General features: G+C 46.3%; 1 protein-coding gene across 2 annotated transcripts in view; it reads right to left on the bottom strand.

The window, feature by feature from the left end:
- KLHDC1 (kelch domain containing 1) overlaps positions 1-21,824 on the bottom strand; it is an 87,850-nt gene that overhangs the window by 50,111 nt on the left and 15,915 nt on the right. For both annotated transcript variants that reach the window (XM_063947546.1, XM_063947545.1), the window contains exons 4-10: positions 9,114-9,232; positions 6,665-6,743; positions 2,891-2,974; positions 2,729-2,809; positions 2,579-2,637; positions 1,154-1,266; positions 234-306 (exon numbers count right to left, since the gene is read on the bottom strand). In XM_063947546.1, coding sequence (XP_063803616.1) covers positions 234-306; positions 1,154-1,266; positions 2,579-2,637; positions 2,729-2,809; positions 2,891-2,974; positions 6,665-6,743; positions 9,114-9,232 — 608 coding nt within the window. The remainder of the gene's footprint in view (positions 1-233; positions 307-1,153; positions 1,267-2,578; positions 2,638-2,728; positions 2,810-2,890; positions 2,975-6,664; positions 6,744-9,113; positions 9,233-21,824) is intronic.

Here is a 21,824-nt window from a genome sequence, read left to right as displayed (position 1 = left end):
CATGGGACCTGGCGGGCCACTCACACCAGGCATCCCGCGCTGTGTGGCGTATTGAGGCTGGATGTATGAGGACACATCTATAATATACTGAATCAAATCAGAAAAATAGTGCATGGTATATATAAAAAGCATGGACAGGTTATGCTACATATATCTCTAAGGGGTGGTAGACATATCGGCCGCAACCCAGACGTGTGAGGGATGAAACAAAGCTCCATGTTACACCATGTTACCTTGGCTGATCTTTTGGTAAGTGTTTAAGTTGCTTCCATTCATTGGTTGCCAGGCTGTAGATCCATCCATCACCTGGAAAACACAATTGTGGAAAATACAATGACACTAATACGTGGCTTCACTGTGTAACATTGGGGCTAGTGACTATTAAGGAGTATATTTACTAAGCAGACGCTTTTCAGAGATTCTGGTCGTGGGATTTAAAGGCAATAATAAGAAATACAAAGCCAGCAGTGTTTTTCTCTTAATATTATTGATTTTTTTAACCACTTAACTGACAATTTATTTAGCCAAAAACTGCTCCGAAATTGTCATTTTTATTTTTAATAAGTGAATTAGGTGAAGAATGTGAATTTAACCCTATCCCAAATTATTTTAGCTAAAAAAAATATATCTTTTTTTACATTTTTTTTCAAACATCGACCGGGAACATCGCAACCATTGCGGCTTTCATTTTGAAAGCCGGTACAGCCTCCAGGTATACAGGGGGGGGGGGGTCTGGGGGTGGCTGCCATTGTCTGCAGCCGCTGGAGGGATGGGGGGGGGGTCCTACCGTGCTGACCAATCAGCAGCATGGCATACACAGGGGGAGAGTGCAGGGAGGCAGAGGGACCGGTCCCTCTGACAGCAGCAGCGGAGGGAAGCTTCCCTTCCCTGCCGCTGCTATCACTCTCTATCTGACTGGTCGCATCCTGTACGACCAGATCAGATAGAGCACTTGCAGGCATGGTCGCATCTGATGCGACCATGCCAGGCAAGTGGTTAAATCACTGAAAAGCCGTGACTTTGAAATATACCACTGAGTGCAAGTGGCTTTGTCAGGAGTGGATGATAGATGATAGACTCGGAATGCATCTCTGTGATGAACAACGGTCACAGCCCAAATACCCCACTACAGCATTATATAGGAATAACTCACTTAGTGGTGCACTTTCACTGCTGAGGCCTCCAAACAGAAATAACTGGTCAGCTGCAATGGGTGTTAAGGTGTGCCACGATCTGCCTTTTGGTTTCTCTCCATTAACTTGCATTCTAAAGAGAACAGAGTATATGAATAACACAGGCAACAAGCAGCATGTGTGACAGTGCCAGCAGCCAGTTTGTACATATCTAGAATGGGTGCAGGTTGTGTTGTGCACACGGGCCCTTAGGTCCAGGAGAGCCCACACTGTACCCTGTGCTCTGGAGTCCCACGGAGGCCGGCGCTGCAGACATAAATCACATCATTTGCACATGCGCAATAGAGGTGTCCCCGGAAACAAGGTCCGGGCGCCATGTTCCCTGAGGCCTGCACATGCACCCAGACTGCACACAGGCCCCCTCCTCTCTTAATCTGCACCTACATTTGCACTACCCGAATATTACTGGACAGTGACTTACAATCATATGAATAAACAGATGTGTCCTCATTCACTCATCCCTTCAGTGCCACATTGCAGGAGACGCATGGCGTGACTTAGACACTGAGCCACAGCTGGCGATTCCCAGACTTTTGTACCTCTAACTTAATTTAGCACTAATTTCTTAATTGTAGCTGCATCCAAAGCCACTTATAGTCTCTGGGCACTCAGGATTTGTTGCAATACAGTCTGTATAAAGACGCAGATTAAAGCACAACGCCATGTGGTGGGATGCTTACCCGTATATCGGACCTCTGGCTTTCCTTTTTACCCAGGTTAGGATCTGAGTCACACATGAGCTGCTTGCAATGCCTGGGCCAGTGTTCAGGCTACCTCACTACCCTTTCCTGGCATTATTGATGCAAGTAAGACGTATATTTGGAACAAAATTGTATGGCAGGTTGCATGTCGTGGCTTAGTCGCAAAGTCCGTGGATGCCAAATGGCGATATTTTCTGCAATTTGAGGATAGGCTAGTGTCTGTACTTCCCAACCATCCCAATTCTGATGTTAAAGTCCCTATTTGAGAGCTCGGTGCCACCATCATGATCTTGGATAGAATGTCACAGGGCAGTTAGTCACTTCTGCTCTGCATAGAAGAGCAAAGTAGAACGGTTGCTGCACACACATGAACAGGAGCACATAGCTGTGAGAAGGTGACAGAAGGGGTAAGTGGCAGCCTACTGTCTTGTGTGATGTGGCCACGCCCCTCCATGACATTGCCACACCTCTCTGAAACATGGCCATGCCCCCTAATGTCGGGAGATATGATACAAGTGCATTTGTTACTGTCCAGAAATATATAATGGTACAAGTTCTGTCTTTCGTAGACAACACTGAGAAATTCAAATGACATTTCACTCTACTAACTTGCAGAAAATAAATGCCACCATTGGTTTATAAAATCAAAGACGGTCGATGTTTGCTATTCATTGTTTATCTTACCCTCCAGACCAAGTCCATGCGTCCAAGTTCACAAAATGCAAATCATTCATCCGTGTTTGCTAGACATAAAGATAAGGACAGAGTAAACATAAGCTGGTCCGCTGCATACAGCTTCTAATAATAAAATCTGTAGTAAGATGCAGTGCTAACCAGGACACGCCCACCGAACACGTATCCTCTATTTCCTAGGAGAGCGCAGGAATGGGCGGCACGTGCTTGCGGGGGAGTGTTCTACAAATAACAGTGAGACCATTATAACATATGTCTGCTGTGACTGAAATGACATACAGTATTAAACTGCATAGATCTTACTTTTACAGCAGGCTGTATCCAGGCTTGTTCCTCTGTGTCAAATACGTGGATATCATTGTTCCATCCCCAAAACATCTGACCTTCCTGCAAACAATACAAATGGGTTGACCAAACAGAGGATTAGTGGTGCAGATTTTAAGAAGCATTTAACTGAGGTCTGAGCATATTATATTATTATTGCATTCAATATACATCTCCTGTATATTGGGATGTCCTCAGGTTTTGAACTTTGTGGAGACATACAAACCTATAGCCAATCAGATCATCGGAATGTCACAGTAGCAGGAGATGCGTGCAGTTATAATGTAGATGGCAGTGATCTGATGTGTTAGTGGGGACAGGGCTGTATATGACAGGGGCAGTGACAGGTTTCCACCCTGATACATATCTCAGTGTCATCTGCTGATGTAATTATGTTTAGTTACCCTGTACTTGTCCTATATTGTCTTCAACTGGAAAGGCCAGTACTGACGGGAGAGATGTGTGCTCAGCGATCTCAACACAGACGGCTCAGCACACATCTCTCCGTGTGTACCAAAAAATAATAATGATAAGATACCGTGCGCCAATGATGGCTGCCTCTGATTTCAGGAAATGGACAAAGAAGTGTCACCCCACACTCCAGAAATCGATATGGTCAGAGAAATGCCATTAGAATCCAGAGGCGCTCAAAGAAAAACATAAATAAACATTCATGGTGTATCACACATATGTATAGAGCTGATTCAATTAAAATGTTTTAATAAGCCTTATACCTAAAGTTGAGTCTACTTTTTTAGGAGTAGACAATCACACATTTTTGGGGGGAGCTGGAGTTCTACCAGTATGGATTCCGAGTGGCTTTGATCCTCCTCTCCACAGATGTGTCCCAAAAAAGAAAGATAGAAAACCTCCAATGGTGCAATATCTTTTATTTGCTGTGCTAAACATATAAAACAGGGATAAGGGTGGTCTCTCACCATATGAAGTGGTCTACGAAGTAGACAAAAACAGCAGGTTTAAAAGGTGTTCACATTCGGGCGTCCCCGGAACCGGCAGCTCAGCTCCACAGGTGATGTCCCAACCGTCTCCCTCACAAGGCATAAATTTATGCCTTGATGAAGACACTGGTTGTGTCGAAACGCGTCGGCAGGAGGACTTGTTTATTGTGAGGGAGACTGTTGGGACATCACCTGTGGAGCTGAGCAGCCGGTTCCGGGGACGCCCGAATGTGAACACCTTTTAAACCTGCTGTTTTTGTCTACTTCGTAGACCACTTCATATGGTGAGAGACCACCCTTATCCCTGTTTTATATGTTTAGCACAGCAAATAAAAGATATTGCACCATTGGAGGTTTTCTATCTTTCTTTTTTGGGACACATCTGTGGAGAGGAGGATCAAAGCCACTCGGAATCCATACTGGTAGAACTCCAGCTCCCCCCAAAAATGTGTGATTGTCTACTCCTAAAAAAGTAGACTCAACTTTAGGTATAAGGCTTATTAAAACATTTTAATTGAATCAGCTCTATACATATGTGTGATACACTATGAATGTTTATTTATGTTTTTCTTTGAGCGCCTCTGGATTCTAATGGCATTTCTCTGACCATCTCCGTGTGTACCCCCCACAGCGATAGCGATGCGCGGGCGCGCTGGGTGAAATGAGCGCCCCCTTTGCTCAGAACACATCGCGTTGTGCTGAGTGGGGGGGGCGCTCATTGAGCAATGTGCTAGCGGGACCGCGCATCGCTATCGCTGTGGGGGGTACACACAGAGAGATCAGTGCTCGACTTCTAAGCAATCTAGTCAGATTGCTTAGAATTTAAGCACTGATCTCTCCATGTGTACCCCCCTTAAGTCACTGTTTTCCTGTTGTGATTATTTGCTTATATACTCTGTAATTGGGCGCTGCGGAACCCTTGTGGCGCCATATAAATAAAGGACAATAATAACAATAATAAAAGGTGGCAGCAGGAAGCTACAGACTGAGAGTTAAAGGAGGAGGGGTTCCACCAGCACAGAGTACATCAGAAGATGAGTGATGTGTTAGAGAAGACAGGGCTGCATGGGACAAGAGCAATGACATAATGTAAGGATAGGATTGAAAAGTCGCAGATCTAGAGATAATTGAAGGACATAGTACTGATATGAGGCTCATATTAAACGTGCAGAATGATAGTGATGCCAATGTAGCTTATATGAAAAAAACTGTACACATTTACATATGCAGAGCACAAAAGAGTGCACTATATATAGATGTGTTGTTTACGCATAGTAGACAATCATAGTACACAAAGACAGAACATAATCATAGTACACAATCAGTGCTGTACAGATGCGACTGTTAGTGAGGAATGGTGCTAGTGGGGGAGTACATTATGCTATAAATATACTGGGGGGAATTCAAATGTTTGAAAAGTCGGTTGGTTGTCTGTTTTTTCCTGTCTATGAGATAGGGAACAACAGACACCAAACTGACTTTTCAAACAACTGAAAATCCCCCCCCAATGTGGGGGGTCATTTCGAGTTGATTGCTCGCTAACTTTTTGCAGCGCTGCGATCAGGTTAAATCTCGGCAAAACTGCGTATGCGTATGCACCGCATTGCACAGGCGCGTCATACGGGTACAAAGAGGATCATGCTGGGCGATGGATTTAACGAAGAATTCAGTCGCACAGCCGATCGCAAGGTGATTGACAGAAAGAGGGCATTTGTGGGTGTCAACTGACCGTTTTCTGGGAGTGTTTGGAAAAACGGAGGTGTGCCCAAGCGTTTGCAGGGCGGATGTCTGACGTCAATTCCGGGTACAAAAATACTGAAGTGATCGCAGCGGCTGAGTAAGTCAGGAGATACTCAGAAACTGCAAAAAGCTTTTTGTGCCGTCAGCTGCAAAAGCGTTCACACATTCGCAAAGCTAAAATACACTCCCCCATAGGCGGCAACTATCTGATCGCAGCGCTGCAAAAAGTTGCTAGTGAGCGATCAACTCGGAATGACCCCCTGTGTCCGAATTAAATGAAAAGGTTCACCATATAATGCAGTCTATACAAAAGGTTCTCAGGGAAGAGTGGAACGACAAAATCATCCACACAACTTATTAGACAGATAAAATGGATGGTATTCATGTGACCGCCGGTCAGCTGACCGACAGTCACATGACCTCGTCCACGAGCCCGACAGCTCACTATCCCGATGGTCGGCATGCCGACCAACAGGGACTATTTCCACTCGTGGGTGTCCACGACACCCATAGAGTGGGAATAGAACCCGTGGCAACCGCAGGTCGCCACTGAGCCCGCAGCGTGGCGAGCGTAGCGAGCCCGCAAGGGGCTTGCTGCACGCGCCCCTCCCCTCCGGGATCCCGTCGTCGGTATGCTGCCGGGATCCCGGCGTCGGTAAGCTGACCGGCGGTCTCCTGACCGCCGGTCAGCAGTACTACACCCAGATAGAATGACTGTCCAATGATATGTAGTTAGGCAATAAACAAAATGTGCATCATGTGGTTTTTTAGATTTGACTAACTAAAGTTTTATTTCCACACTACAGTTCCGTTATATCCCCATACAGCTGCAATTATTGCACATAGCTATGTAAATGTGTAAGATGCAAATCTATTCCACTCCCTGCTGCAAACCCATGAGAAAGAAGCGACAGTCCTTATTTACTAAATGTTGTTCTGCTACATATAGCACCAAATTAATATGATTTACTTAAATACACTGATGTTTTAAAAACTATTTCACAAAACTGATTGTTCAAGCCAAATAAAAGAGCAATTAAGTTGATTTTATTACCCATGATGCCTCGTGCACGTGAAAACAGTCGCTAAGTTGATTGTGGCTTCTGCACCCATAGCCTCCAAAATATATTAATCTAAAATGGGAAAAAGAAGAGAAATATTCATTGTAAATATTAGCAGTGGTGTGGAAATAGGGGCTGGGGCAACAACATTTGCAATAAGTGGGGCTGGGAGGGAGAGATCAAGACCTTCACACAATATATACTCACTAATACCAGTTTGATGACACTGCAGTCCGTGCCCGTATAGTACGTCACTACTACCACCCAACAGTCCCCTGTGTCCCTACTTGTTCTAGTACTATCTCTACTATTCCTACCCCTCATCTATAATCCTGCAACACTAATAATACTAACCACTCCCACCTGTCATTTGTCCAGTGGCGTATTTATAATGGGGATGCACACAGACCCTGGGTCCTGGGGGGGGCCCACACCGCACACCTTGCACCCCTGCATGGTAATTAACTCTCTGGAGTCCTGCGACAGCAGCAGCACTGCACAAATGATCGGGAAAATGCTCTTGAGATTCTACATGTGCCTTAGAAACTCACTGTGAACTTGGAGCCTGCGCCTCGGGCCCCCTCCTCACTTAAAGCACCCCTGCATGTGCCCATGCAACTATTAGTATTACATCTCACGATGGTAATAAAGATGACAATCATCAAAAAATGTATTGTTTAGTTAATATATTTTTTAGTTTTTAAAGGTTTCTTTTAAATATTTTAATTTCTTTTATATTTTGACCTTTTCTTTTTTTTTATGTAACCAAAATCCCTGGATAAGGGGTCTGATGGCATATATGTGAAACACATTTTAAAATAAATTTATGTTTCTCTTTTTCAACAATAGAAGTAGACAGTGTCCACCTGCTTCTGTGACAACACAGAATCGTTCAGCTGGAGAGAAGATGGCTGCTCTGATGAAACAGTTGGTTAGGTATATGTAGTGCTATATTTCAGCAGGAACGCTGTTCTTGAACCTCTGTGACTCTATTAACTGTGACTTATATCAGAACGGCGCTCCTGAACCTGTCCTGGACAAAACATACTTCCTAAAAGAGTTTGTTTCCTCTGGGTAATGGCACCACTATGGCCACCTTCTGGCAGGGGATTCAGATTGATAGATTTCACCATGGTCAAGGTCAAATTTCACCATTTAATTTTCAGATCTTCAAACTCGACACTCCGTTCCTTCCTCCTATCAGTATCTCCAAACTGTCAGTTTCGTTAAATCACAATCTCCTTCCCGTTCCTTTTCGGACACTAACTCTATTCAAATGCCTTTGTGTATATTCTATAGTTCGCAAAGAAATATTTCAGTAATATATCACTCCATTCTAATGCCATCCAGAAAATAATAAGAAAAACTTTTGTTTTAAAGTTTATTTTGAGTGCTTTTCCTGAACCTATACTTCCACAAAATACCACTGGGTATACGATGTACACTAGTTGGTCAGCTGGCCCTACACCAGAACAACTTTCCTCCAACCATTCAAATTGTTGGGTGGTTGGAATGAAAATCTGGTAATGTATGGGAGCAAATGAAAATCAACCTGTTTGCTCCCAAATGAAAACAGACAAAATGGTCATTCAGACAAGTTGGTTATATCTCATTTCAATTACTTGTCTGTACAACAGGTTCTGTCTATTTTCCAGTGTTTGGGAGCAAATTGCTGATTGTCATTTGCTCACATACATTACCAGATTTTCCTTCCAACCAAATAACTAGTCGGGCCGAATTCCCATTGGCCTGGACCAGTGGAGACTGGCCGAACACACTAGCAGATGTAAGGATCAACATCTCATTCTGTCCTTCATTACAATACAGCGGGTCGTATGTGATATCTTCTGGTTAGCGGCGGAACAATGCTGAAGGAAGATGTTGCATGCGACCCATGGGAGCGCGCAATCAGACGTACACATTAGGTAGTATGCATAATTTGTTGTTCCGAAACAGCAAATCATGTCCGTATCTGCCTAATGTGTATCCATCCTTAATGTTACTGTGCTGTGGGTCAAGGGTTAGAAAATAAATTGCAGAGATGCATAGATAAGATGTGTACTGTGTATACAAAATGCTACTGTGTATATTAAAACTCCTTGCAAAGATTTCAGATGGCCATACAGATGGTCAACCAGTCATTTCACGTAATCACCAAATGATAGGATTAGTAACTAATCTGGACCCACACGGCGAAGGCCAAATTAGAGCACTGGTCCAGTCATCCACAAGCCCACACTTCCAAATATTAGTATGCCAATTTAATCTAGGACTAACAAACTGGTTCATAAATTTACAGTGTGCGGCCAGTTGTATGATGCTTCTGTTATAACAGAAAAAGTATTAATCAAGTCACAGCTGGTACTTACACTTAATTTTAAGAGGTGACAACAGAGAGATGTAAGCTGGCCTGATGGTAATCTTACAGTGCTCTATGCTCACCGGTCTTTGTAAGCCCAGCAGGAAAGCTTGTCGCGCGGTGTTGGTGGTTGGCCCGTAAAATTCTTTATGTGTCTCCATGTCAACACTTCAGTTCCTGATCGCAGATCCACATAATACAGCTTTAAAGATACATGCAAATATCTGGAAGTCACTATTGGTAGAGACCAATTTCTGACATTAAAAGGAACGGCTTATAAAAACAACGTTGGTTCTCCAATACATATATTTAGCTTCATTAACTGAAGACCGGGCCGATTTACCAAATATGAGACATAAGATGTTCACCATGAGGGCTGGCCATGGGTGGAACCCAAAAACAAGATTTTACTCACCGGTAAATCTATTTCTCGTAGTCCGTAGTGGATGCTGGGAACTCCGTAAGGACCATGGGGAATAGACGGGCTCCGCAGGAGACTGGGCACTCTAAAAGAAAGATTAGGTACTATCTGGTGTGCACTGGCTCCTCCCACTATGACCCTCCTCCAGACCTCAGTTAGGATACTGTGCCCGGAAGAGCTGACACAATAAGGAAGGATTTTGAATCCCGGGTAAGACTCATACCAGCCACACCAATCACACCGTATAACTCGTGATACTACACCCAGTTAACAGTATGAAATATAACTGAGCCTCTCAACAGATGGCTCAACAATAACCCTTAGTTAGGCAATAACTACATACAAGTATTGCAGACAATCCGCACTTGGGATGGGCGCCCAGCATCCACTACGGACTACGAGAAATAGATTTACCGGTGAGTAAAATCTTATTTTCTCTGACGTCCTAGTGGATGCTGGGAACTCCGTAAGGACCATGGGGATTATACCAAAGCTCCCAAACGGGCGGGAGAGTGCGGATGACTCTGCAGCACCGAATGAGAGAACTCAAGGTCCTCCTCAGCCAGGGTATCAATTTTGTAGAATTTAGCAAACGTGTTTGCCCCTGACCAAGTTGCAGCTCGGCAAAATTGTAAAGCCGAGACCCCTCGGGCAGCTGCCCAAGATGAGCCCACCTTCCTCGTGGAATGGGCTTTTACTGATTTAGGATGCGGCAATCCAGCCGCAGAATGCTCCAGCTGAATTGTGCTACAAATTCAGCGAGCAATAGTCTGCTTAGAAGCAGGAGCACCTATTTTGTTGGGTGCCTACAGGATAAAAAGCAAGTCAGTTTTCCTGACTCCAGCCGTCCTGGAAATATAAATTTTTAAGGCCATGACTACGTCCAGTAACTTGGAATCTTCCAAGTCCCTAGTAGCCGCAGGCACTACAATAGGTTGGTTCAAGTGAAAAGCTGATACCACCTTAGGGAGAAACTGGGGACGAGTCCTCAATTCTGCCCTATCCATATGGAAAATCAGATAAGGGCTTTTACATGACAAAGCCGCCAATTCTGACACACGCCTGGCCGAAGCCAAGGCCAATAACATGACCACTTTCCACGTGAGATATTTCAAATCCACAGTTTTAAGTGGCTCAAACCAATGTGATTTTAAGAAACTCAACACCACGTTGAGATCCCAAGGTGCCACAGGAGGCACAAAAGGGGGCTGAATATGTAGCACTCCCTTTACAAATGTCTGAACTCCAGGCAGTGAAGCCAGTTCTTTCTGGAAGAAAATCGACAGAGCCGAAATCTGGACCTTAATGGAACCCAATTTTAGGCCCATAGTCACCCCTGACTGTAGGAAGTGCAGAAAACGACCCAGCTGAAATTCCTCTGTTGGGGCCTTCCTGGCCTCACACCACGCAACATATTTTCGCCAAATACGGTGATAATGGTTTGCGGTTACTTCTTTCCTGGCTTTTATCAGCGTAGGAATGACTTCTTCCGGAATGCCCTTTTCCTTTAGGATCCGGAATTCAACCGCCATGCCGTCAAACGCAGCCACGGTAAGTCTTGGAACAGACAGGGCCCCTGCTGTAGCAGATCCTGTCTGAGCGGTAGAGGCCATGGGTCCTCTGATATAATTTCTTGAAGTTCTGGGTACCAAGCTCTTCTTGGCCCATCCGGAACCACGAGTATCGTTCTTACTCCTCGTTTTCTTATTATTCTCAGTACCTTTGGTATGAGAGGCAGAGGAGGGAATACATAAACCGACTGGTACACCCACGGTGTCACTAGAGCGTCCACAGCTATTGCCTGAGGGTCCCTTGACCTGGCGCAATATCTAGTTTTTTGTTTAGGCAGGACGCCATCATGTCCACCTGTGGCCTTTCCCAACGGTTTACCAACAGTTGGAATACTTCTGGATGAAGTCCCCACTCTCCCGGGTGTAGGTCGTGTCTGCTGAGGAAGTCTGCTTCCCAGTTGTCCACTCCCGGAATGAACACTGCTGACAGTGCTTGGACGTGATTTTCCGCCCCTTAAGAGAATCCTTGTGGCTTCTGCCATCGCCATCCTGCTTCTTGTGTCGCCCTGTCGGTTTACATGGGCGACTGCCGTGATGTTATCTGATTGGATCAGTACCGGTTGGTTTTGAAGCAGAGGCCTTGCCAGACTTAGGGCATTGTAAATGGCCCTCAGTTCCAGAATATTTATGTGTAGGGACGACTCCTGACTTGACCAAAGTCCTTGGAAATTTCTTCCCTGTGTGACTGCCCCCCAGCCTCGAAGGCTGGCATCCGTGGTTACCAGGACCCAGTCCTGTATGCCGAATCTGCGGCCCTCTTGAAGATGAGCACTCTGCAGCCACCACAGTAGAGATACCCTGGTCCTTGGAGACAGGGATATCAGCCGATGCATCTGAAGATGCGATCCCGACCACTTGTCCAAGAGGTCCCACTGAAAGGTTCTTGCATGGAACCTGCCGAATGGAATTTTTTTTTTTTTTAAAGTTAGAATTTTTTATTGAGAATGAACAGTGTCTAAAACAATAACAATAGGTAGGTTGTACAGGTTGAGGACATAAACAGGTATACATGGTGAGTACATATCATACCAACTTCGTAAAGACAATTCTATGGAGCTGAAGGTGAACCGGTAACATCAAAATGTGTCTTATAACAGTCCACCTGTGAACCTAAACAATTCTCAATTTATTTTTTATTTATCGGATTGATTCTGTATCCAAACTGAGTGTAAATCTATGGAGGGTAGAAGCAAGAAAGAGAAGGAGGGGGAAGGGAGTGGAGAAGCGAGCAGACAGGAGTTGGTAGAGGAGGAAGATTAAGAAGGTTCCCTATAAGGAAGCAAGAGGTTGGGGATATTCTTCTGTTGTGGTACTAGAAGGAGGGACAATTGGTGAGCTAGAGGAAATAGTAATGCTAGCGGTATTAGCAGCATTAGCTATATTAGTGATATTAGCAGTCCTAGCAGAGTCCGGGCATCAGTAGAGAGCGGGCGAGGTACCAAGGAGACCAGGTGTTGTGGAACTGCGCCACAGTGTTATTCCTTAGGCTTGTAATGTATTCCATATTGGCTATGTGATTAATTTTAGTCATCAGTACAGCCTTGGAGGGTGGCTTATGGTCTTTCCAGCATTTAGCGATCAGTGCTTTAGCCGCCATGCAAAGCTGCATGATTAGCTTGTCTTGGGTTTTGGGCATTGACTGTATGGGGGCGTGAAGCAAAGCAATGTCGGGGGAGAGGTCAAAGGAATGTCCGCAGGTTTGAGCAATAAGTGCTTCGACCGTTTTCCAGAGGGGGCGGATTGAGGGGCAAGTCCACCATATGTGAAAAAAGGTTCCCTCCTCTCCACATTGTCTCCAGCACAGGTTAGAGGTTGTGGGGAAAATGGCGTGAAGTCTGGAGGGGACCAAATACCACCTGGTGTAGACCTTATATAATGTTTTCTTAAGTGCTACACTAATTGAAGCCTTAGCGATACGCATTCTAATTTCCTCCCATTGATCGTCTTCCAGCGGCTGGGAGAGATCTGATTCCCAGGCTAATTCGTGGGGTTCTCGGATTGGGGGGTCAGGTGCCAAGATTGAGTTGTATATTGTTGAGATATTCCCCTTTTTGCCAATTGAGCGTAAACACATATACTCATAGGAGGTGGGTGTTTTCAGAGGGGTGGTTTTAAGCTGTGATTTGAGGAAGCTGAGAATTTGGATATAATGGTATTGACACGAGGATGGGATACCAAAGCGCTCTTGAATGTCTCCAAAAGTGGTCGGAGCTGAGTGGCCTTTAACATGGAGGAATCTCGTGATACCCTGGGATTGCCATGGGGCCGCCATTCTTCGCTCGCATCCTGAGGGAAAGGCGGGATGACCCCAGATGGGTGATAAGGGTGAGGGGTATGAAGATAGATTATGGGTGCTGCGGAGTTTATCCCACAGTTGGAGTGTGAATTTAATCGTGGGGACTGAGTAGGCCGAGGCTGGTCTGCAAGACCTGGGGAGCCAGGTAAGAGAGTCGAGGGGGACTCCCTGATATAGCGAATTCTCGATATCTACCCATTTTCTGATCCCTTGGGGGGAGAGCCAGGACACTATGTGGTTAAGGTGACATGCGTTAAAATAAGCCTGAAGGTCAGGGTAACCCAAACCCCCTGAGGTGGCACTCTTAGTCAACATAGCTCGTCGTAATCGAGATTTACGATGAGCCCAGACAAATTTGTTGCACTGTGATTGCAAGGACGCCAAAGTCACTCTGGGCACCATTATTGGAATGGTCTGAAACAGGTAAAGAATACGGGGGAGGAGATTCATTTTTAGGGCATTGATCCGCCCGATCCATGAAATAAATAAACGGTCCCATTTATCTAGATCTTGTGTGAGAGTTTTAATTATGGGAACATAATTAGCCTGAAATAGGCTGGTGTAGGATTTGGTAATAAATATGCCAAGGTATTTAATAGCTGAGGGTCTCCAAAGAAAAGGGAAAGAAGACGTTAGAATCCTATGGGTATGGGGTGGAACATTAAATGTAAGGGCCTCGGATTTGGTGTGATTTATTTTGTATCCAGAGAGGGAACCATATAAGAGTAGTTCACTCTGTAAGTTAGGGAGAGATATCAAAGGGTTAGTAAGAGTCAAGAATACGTCGTCTGCAAACAAAGATATTTTATACGGATTCTGACCCACTGTAACGCCCCCAATATCCGTATTAAGTCTGATTCGGGCTGCAAGAGGTTCAATGCATAGGGCAAAAAGTAGGGGTGAGAGAGGGCATCCCTGCCTAGTACCATTCTTCAGGTTGATTCGATGTGAGCTCAAGCCATTGGTCAGGACCGCTGATGAGGGGTTAGAATAGAGAGCCGCTATTGCCGTGATAAAGTGTCCGTGAAAGCCAAATGCGGATAAGGTAGAAAACAAAAAGGGCCAAGAGATGCGATCAAATGCCTTTTCGGCATCTAGAGCCAGAGCAATCGCTGGTGTTTTTGTCGTATTTATTTGGTGAATCAAGTTAACAATACGTCTGGTGTTGTCCGAGGCCTGACGGCCGGGAACAAATCCTACTTGATCAGGATCTATTAGTGACGGCAGTACAGCGTTTAGGCGTGATGCCAGTATTTTGGCAAAAAGTTTGAGATCTGTATTTATCAAAGATATGGGTCTGTAGTTTGAGCAATACGAGGGATCCTTTCCGGGTTTTGGGATTACTATAATACGGGATGTCGTTGAGTCCGTGTGAAATGGTGTGCCCTGGAGTATTTTATTAAACAAAGATACCATATGAGGAATAAGTTGAGGGGCGAAGGTTTTATAGCACACCATCGGATATCCATCCGGGCCAGGTGCTTTAGAGGGTTTCTGGGTTTTTAATGCAGCCTCAATTTCCTCAGCAGAGATGTCTACATTAAGAGCAGTGTTAGTCTCCTCGTCTAACCGGGGGAGAGCGCATGTGTCTAGGTATTGTTGTGTCCGATCGGCTTGTGCTAAAGGGTCGGACGGGGGATCAAGATTATAAAGTGTCTTATAATAATCAAAAAACACACTATTGATTTTTTTGGGGTCGTAAGTAATATTACCTGAGGGCTGTCTTATTGAGTGGATGCATTGGTTAGCCTTTTTGGCGCGCAGGCGATTGGCCAACAAGGTGTGTGCTTTATTACCTCTGTCGTAGAACGTTTGGTTAGCCCATCGAAGTGAGCGCTCGACGTTCTCCGCCAAAAGTGATTGTAGGCCATCGCGTGCCTTAGAGAGTTCGGCTAGAGTTTTTTTAGAGCGTGTACGTTTGTGTTCCTGATCCAATGTTGCAATGTTATTTGTTAATAAAGCGATTTGGTTTTCCCGCGTTTTCTTACGGCGGGATGCAAATTGTATAATAGACCCCCTGATGACCGCCTTATGGGCTTCCCATATAGTGGCTATGCTGCAATCACTTTCCACATTGACCGTAAAATATTCCCTAAGCTCAATTTTAATTAAGTCTTGGAATTTAGGAATCTTCAATAAAGTCTCGTTAAGTCTCCACGTCGGTCTACCGTCGGGGATATCAAAAATGTCAAATGCCGCAACTAAAGCCGCGTGGTCAGTCCAGGTAAGCGGGGTTATTGAGGAAGAGTGAGCGGTCCGGGAGAGGGGTGCACAACTCAAAAACATGTCAATGCGAGAGTATACGTCATGTGGGTTGGAATAGAAAGTGTAGTCTCGGGTGGTCGGGTTAAGAAAACGCCATACATCGAACAAACCAGCCTCGGCCATGCACCTATGTAATACTGAGGAGTTTAGGGTTTGACCGCTGCGCAAAGGGCCGGATCGGTCCATGTTTGCGAGAGCCATATTAAAATCACCTCCGACCAGTGTTTTGCCTCGTCTATATGAGTCAAGGTCGCGAAAAAACTTACGGAAGAATTTAGATTGGGCAGTGTTTGGAGCGTATAGATTAGCCAAGGTAACCTCCTCGTGTCCAATTTTTCCTCGTACCATTATGTAACGTCCCTCATTGTCGTGTTTACAATCTAGAAATTGGAAAGGGACTGACCCTTTTACCAAGATGGCCACCCCATGTCTTTTTGCTGCATGATTGGAGTACCAGGCCATGGGAAATTGTTTAGACGTCAGGGAGGGGTGGGAGTCAGCTTTCAAATGTGTCTCCTGTAAGAAAACCACGTCACCTTTTAACGTTTTAAGAGATCTGTGGAGATGAGAGCGTTTCTGGGGAGTATTCAGTCCCTTAACATTGATGGACAGGCATGTTAACGGCATGGTTAAAGCAAGAGTGGGAGTGGTTCGCCGGTAACTCCTAGGATCCCGGACTCTGCCAGGATAAACAAAAAGACAAAAACAAAGGAGAAAGGTAGAAAGAGAAGAATGCAAATGTATGTTACTGTACACGAACAGTACTTAGTAATTAGGCCTGTTTGTCGGTGAACACAGAAATGTCAACTTGCTGCTGTCTCGTAACGGGGGTCTAAGAGAGGAAGAAAATAGAAGAAAGAGAAGCAGAAAAGAAATAAGCAGGCGTAGTATCCAGTAGGCAGGATACTCGACTGCCAAGATTGAGCTCTAGAAAAGAGAAAGAGCTCACTTGCGGGATATAAATGCAGTTTAGCAAAAGAGGGTATCAACCCGCTATGTTTGAATGTATCTGTGATCCCTATGAGTCGGGGGAGGATGTGTCAAGACAGAGCCCCGACACCCCCCACCCGAGACCATGAATACACCAAAAATAATAATAATAATGGACTTTCTTATAACTACCCAGAACTTGGCTCCAGGGCGGATCAGTCCTAGATACCAAACGCTAGCGAAAAAGTGATCATGTTACAACCAGTATCAATAGGATAACAACATAATAACATTAGAGCATACATTAACGTCGCCGAACAGGTCGGCGTCCAGAGACAGGCTCCATGGCGTCAAAAAATGGGGTCAATTCAGGACACCAACCACCGGGCCAAGTCTCCGAGCCGCCGGCCAGACCGGCGAAACAACAACGCTGCAATACGCGGAGTATAAAAGTCCGCCAACAAAAGCATTGTGTGATAACAGTAAGAGGGACAGTAGTATACTAATAAGTTACCCAAAACATGGATTACATGGCATTTGAGCAAAGTTGAGAACAAAATCAATCATACCAAACGTTATAAAAACATAGAGTTCAAACATAAACGTAATGAGCGACAGAGCTATGAAGTAGCAGCCGGGGACAGCTGCAGCTTTCGAAGAAGCTTGTCCCCTTCATCAGGAGGGCGGATGGTGTGAACCTTGCCATCAATCTCCACAATGAGGCGAAATGGAAAACCCCAGCGGTATTTGTATCCATTGTCGCGCAGTATAGAGGTGACAGCACGTAAATCACGCCGTTTGGCAATGGTCACCGGTGACAAGTCTTGGTAGATCTGAATCCGGGAGTCTTCAAATAAAATTGTAGTTGAATTCCTGCACGCCAGTGTGATACTATTTTTGATCTTAAAGGACAGAAACCGGAGGATGACGTCGCGAGGAGGGTCAGAATCCTTCGGTTTAGGTCTCAGGGCGCGGTGCGCTCTCTCTATCGAGATGGCTGAATCCGTAAGTGACGGGACCAAGTGAAGGAACAAGCGACGGAGGTATGGTTCCAGTTCGGAAGTTGAGACAGATTCTGGAATATTGCGGACGCGTAAATTGTTCCGTCTTTCGCGATTTTCGCTATCCTCCACCTTATCCTTGAGGATTTCCAGTTCGCTGGATAGGTAGCTCATGTCTTCGCCCACTTGTTTATGGAAGTTCTGATGGTGGTCTTCCCTTGATTCCAGCGCGGTTGTGCGGGAGTCTAGAGCCGCCATATCTGATTTTAATTCCCCGATCGCTGATTGAAGAGCTGTCGTGAAAGAGTTCTTAAGGTCCAAGATCATGTTTTGAAGGGATTGAATGTCCGCCTTGGTTGAAGGTGCTTCCGCCTGATCCATGATGGGGGTAGGCATTGGTGGGGGTGGAGATGGGGTTTCAGACAGTTTTTCCCGGCGTGAGAAATGTTGCGAGATATCTTGTGAAGCTCCCGGTTTTTTAGCTCTGGTGTTCGCTCTGCTCATAATATCTGGTAGGATAAAAACGTCCGTTTAAGGGTTGGTTTCGAGTAAGGTCTACACGGGTGTTACGTATTCAACAATTGGTCCGGGTGAGGGAGGAAGTCGGGCATCCGTAGTGCTACATCGTTTATAGGACCTAGGTCCTAGTAATCAGTGAGATCAGTGAGAGGGATCCCCAGGAGAGCGTCCCGGTGCAACACACTTCTTTCTTTGGGGTTATGGAATGGTATAGCAGCAGCTGCAGGGTGCAGGGTCTGGGGTGTTAAATCACTTGGAGTAATTCTGTTGGGACTAGGAGCGTGTTTCCACTTAGCTCCAGCGGGGGCAGCACCATTCAGGGAAGAGGGGTCTATCCTGCCACCTCCAAGATGGCCGACGTCTTTGCTGTGCAGCGTTTTTCACACACTTAATCGTATATGCAATTGCGGTCGAATTCGCGGCAATTTTCGCCGTTTTTTAATTCGACTCAATTCGACAGGTGAATCCCGGAAGGTGGCTTCCGGAATTCACCATATTCAATGAAAAACGGATTCGCCAGAGTCGCGGGCGAAAATCGGCCGATTTGGCGGATTTTGCCGCGATTTTAAAAAACGGTAAAAAAACGTGAAAAACCCGAAAAAAAAATGGCGTGGGGTCCCCCCTCCAAAGCATAACCAGCCTCGGGCTCATCGAGCTGGTCCTGGTTCTAAAAATGCAGGGGAAAAATTGGCCAGGGATCCCCCGTATTTTGAAAACCAGCACCGGGCTCTGCGCCTGGTGCTGGTGCCAAAAATACGGGGGACAAAAAGAGTAGGGGTCCCCCGTATTTTTAACACCAGCATCGGGCTCCACTAGCTGGACAGATAATGCCACAGCCGGGGGTCACTTTTATGCCGTGCCCTGCGGCCGTGGCATTAAATATCCAACTAGTCACCCCTGGCCGGGGTACCCTGGGGGAGTGGGGACCCCTTCAATCAAGGGGTCCCCCCCCCCAGCCACCCAAGGGCCAGGGGTGAAGCCCGAGGCTGTCCCCCCCCATCCAATGGGCTGCGGATGGGGGGGCTGATAGCCTTTTGTGATAATAAAAAGATATTGTTTTTTCCAGTAGTACTACAAGTCCCAGCAAGCCTCCCCCGCAAGCTGGTACTTGGAGAACCACAAGTACCAGCATGCGGGAGAAAAACGGGCCCGCTGGTACCTGTAGTACTACTGGGAAAAAAATACCCAAATAAAAACAGGACACACACACCTTGATAGTAAAACTTTATTACACACTACCGACACACACATACTTACCTATGTTGACACGCCGACTGCCACGGTCTCCGACGATCCGAGGGTACCTGTGAAAAAATTATACTCACCTTCCAGCGTCCAGAGATAAATCCACGTCCAGAGAGTAAAATCCACGTACTTGTTTAAAAAAAAAAACACGCAAAAACCCGCTCCATACCGGACTAGAAAGGGGTCCAATGTTTTCACATCAGACCCCTTTCTCCCGAATGCCGGGACATCACGTGACTCCTGTCACTGACGTCCCTTCAGCCAATCAGGAAGCGCTACTTCCGTGGCGCTCACCTGATTGGCTGTGCGCTGTCTGTACTGTGACAGCACATCGCAAAGCCGCTCCATTACTTTCAATGGTGGGAACTTTGCGGGTAGCGGTGGGGTCACCCGCCGGTCAGCCGCTGACCGGCGGGTGACCTTACCGCTAGCCGCTAAGTTCCCACCATTGAAAGTAATGGAGCGGCTTTGCGATGTGCTGTCACAGTACAGACAGCGAACAGCCAATCAGGTGAGCGCAACGAAGTTGCGCTTCCTGATTGGCTTAGAGACCTTTCTGTGACAGCTGTCACTGACAGGTCTCATTCGTGGAAAGGTGTCCCATGTGTCAGCATGGGACCCCTTTCAGTCCGGCATGGAGCGGGTGTTCGGTTTGTTTTTTTGCCAAGTACGTGGATTTATCTCTGGACCATGGCTGAGGTGAGTATATTGATCTTTTCTTTTCAGGTATCCGTGGATTCTACATGGAGAAGAGGACCGATGTCGGCGTGTGAACATAGGTAAGTATGTGTGTGTCGACGTATGAAATAAAGTTTTACTGTCGACGGTGTGTGTGTCCTGTTTTTATTTGGGTATTTTTTCCCCAGTAGTACTACAGGTACCAGCGGGCCCGTTTTTCTCCCGCATGCTGGTACTTGTGGTTCTCCAAGTACCAGCTTGCGGGGGAGGCTTGCTGGGACTTGTAGTACTACTGGAAAAAACAATATCTTTTTATTATCACAAAAGGCTATCAGCCCCCCCATCCGCAGCCCATTGGATGGGGGGGGACAGCCTCGGGCTTCACCCCTGGCCCTTGGGTGGCTGGGGGGGGGGGACCCCTTGATTGAAGGGGTCCCCACTCCCCCAGGGTACCCCGGCCAGGGGTGACTAGTTGGATATTTAATGCCACGGCCGCAGGGCACGGCATAAAAGTGACCCCCGGCTGTGGCATTATCTGTCCAGCTAGTGGAGCCCGATGCTGGTGTTAAAAATACGGGGGACCCCTACTCTTTTTGTCCCCCGTATTTTTGGCACCAGCACCAGGCGCAGAGCCCGGTGCTGGTTTTAAAAATACGGGGGATCCCCTGTCAATTTTTTCCCCGCATTTTTAGAACCAGGACCAGCTCGAAGAGCCCGAGGCTGGTTATGCTTTGGAGGGGGGACCCCACGCCATTTTTTTTTATGATTTCACCGTTCCAGCATAAAAAAAAAAAAAAAAAAAATATAATATTTTAAAAAATATATAAATAATATTTGTGCCTCCAAAAAAAAAAAAAAAAGTACCTAATCCCTTCTAATATAAATAGATCTGCTATTCCCCCCCAAAAAAACACAAAAAAAAACATGTTTAAATTTTTTTTATTTGTTTTCACCCTCCAAAGTGTGGCGGATTGAAAATGACGAATTTGCTGTCTAAAAGCACTGCTGTCGAATTTCCAAACTTGAATTGAATATGCTTTGGTCGAATTGCAGCACTTGTATCATTGCAGAAAAGTCGAATTTGCAAAAAGTCGAATTTCAAAAAGTCGAATTTTGAAAGTCCGTTTTTTGGTCGGAAAGCACTGAATTGCATAGGCGATTTTTTTTTTTGGTCGAAAATGACCCGAAATTCGACAATTTCGGGAATTCGACCGCAATTGCATATACCCCTTAGTGTTCCAGCCGTATCTCCGTGGTGCCAGACCCCTCCTGACCTCCAGGTACCAGTCGCACCCTCCGCTAGTTCTCCCCTATCACCGCCGCGGCCCGCCGTTTAGTTGTACCAGTGCGGCGCCTGCTTTCCGGCAGACGCCACATCCAAGATGGCCGCCGCCACCGGACCTCCGCAGCTCGTCTCCGGCCTTGCAGCTCCCGAGGCTCCCCGGCTCGCCCCAGCCCCACCTCTAAGGCTCTCCAAGCAAGGGGCACCCAGCAGGACGTCGGGGTAGGTTTTGTGCGGTTTCTTAAGGCGGCCGGAAGTCGATCACTCTCGGGCGGGGGTGGATGAAAATTTAGGTCCCGGCTTCACCTTGTGGGGAGGGCTGCAACCTGCAAGCACAGGGCAGGCCTGTGCTCCGGCTCCGCAGCTCTCTCCCAACGTGTCCCTAATTGTAGATAGTAGTGTGGGACAGTGTTTAGGGTCTATAGGCAGCGTGAGGGCTATTTTAAAGTAGAATGGGAGCTTGTATCAGCAGGAGCTCTCCAGGGGCACGTCCTCTCAGTCAGGCCACAAGCCACGCCCCTGCCGAATGGAATTTTGCTTCGTAAGAAGCTACCATTTTTCCCAGGACTCGTGTGCAGTGATGCAC

This window comes from Pseudophryne corroboree, chromosome 12 (genome assembly GCF_028390025.1).
Source record: "Pseudophryne corroboree isolate aPseCor3 chromosome 12, aPseCor3.hap2, whole genome shotgun sequence".
NCBI lineage: Eukaryota > Metazoa > Chordata > Amphibia > Anura > Myobatrachidae > Pseudophryne > Pseudophryne corroboree.
This window is presented reverse-complemented; position numbering and strand designations above follow the sequence as displayed.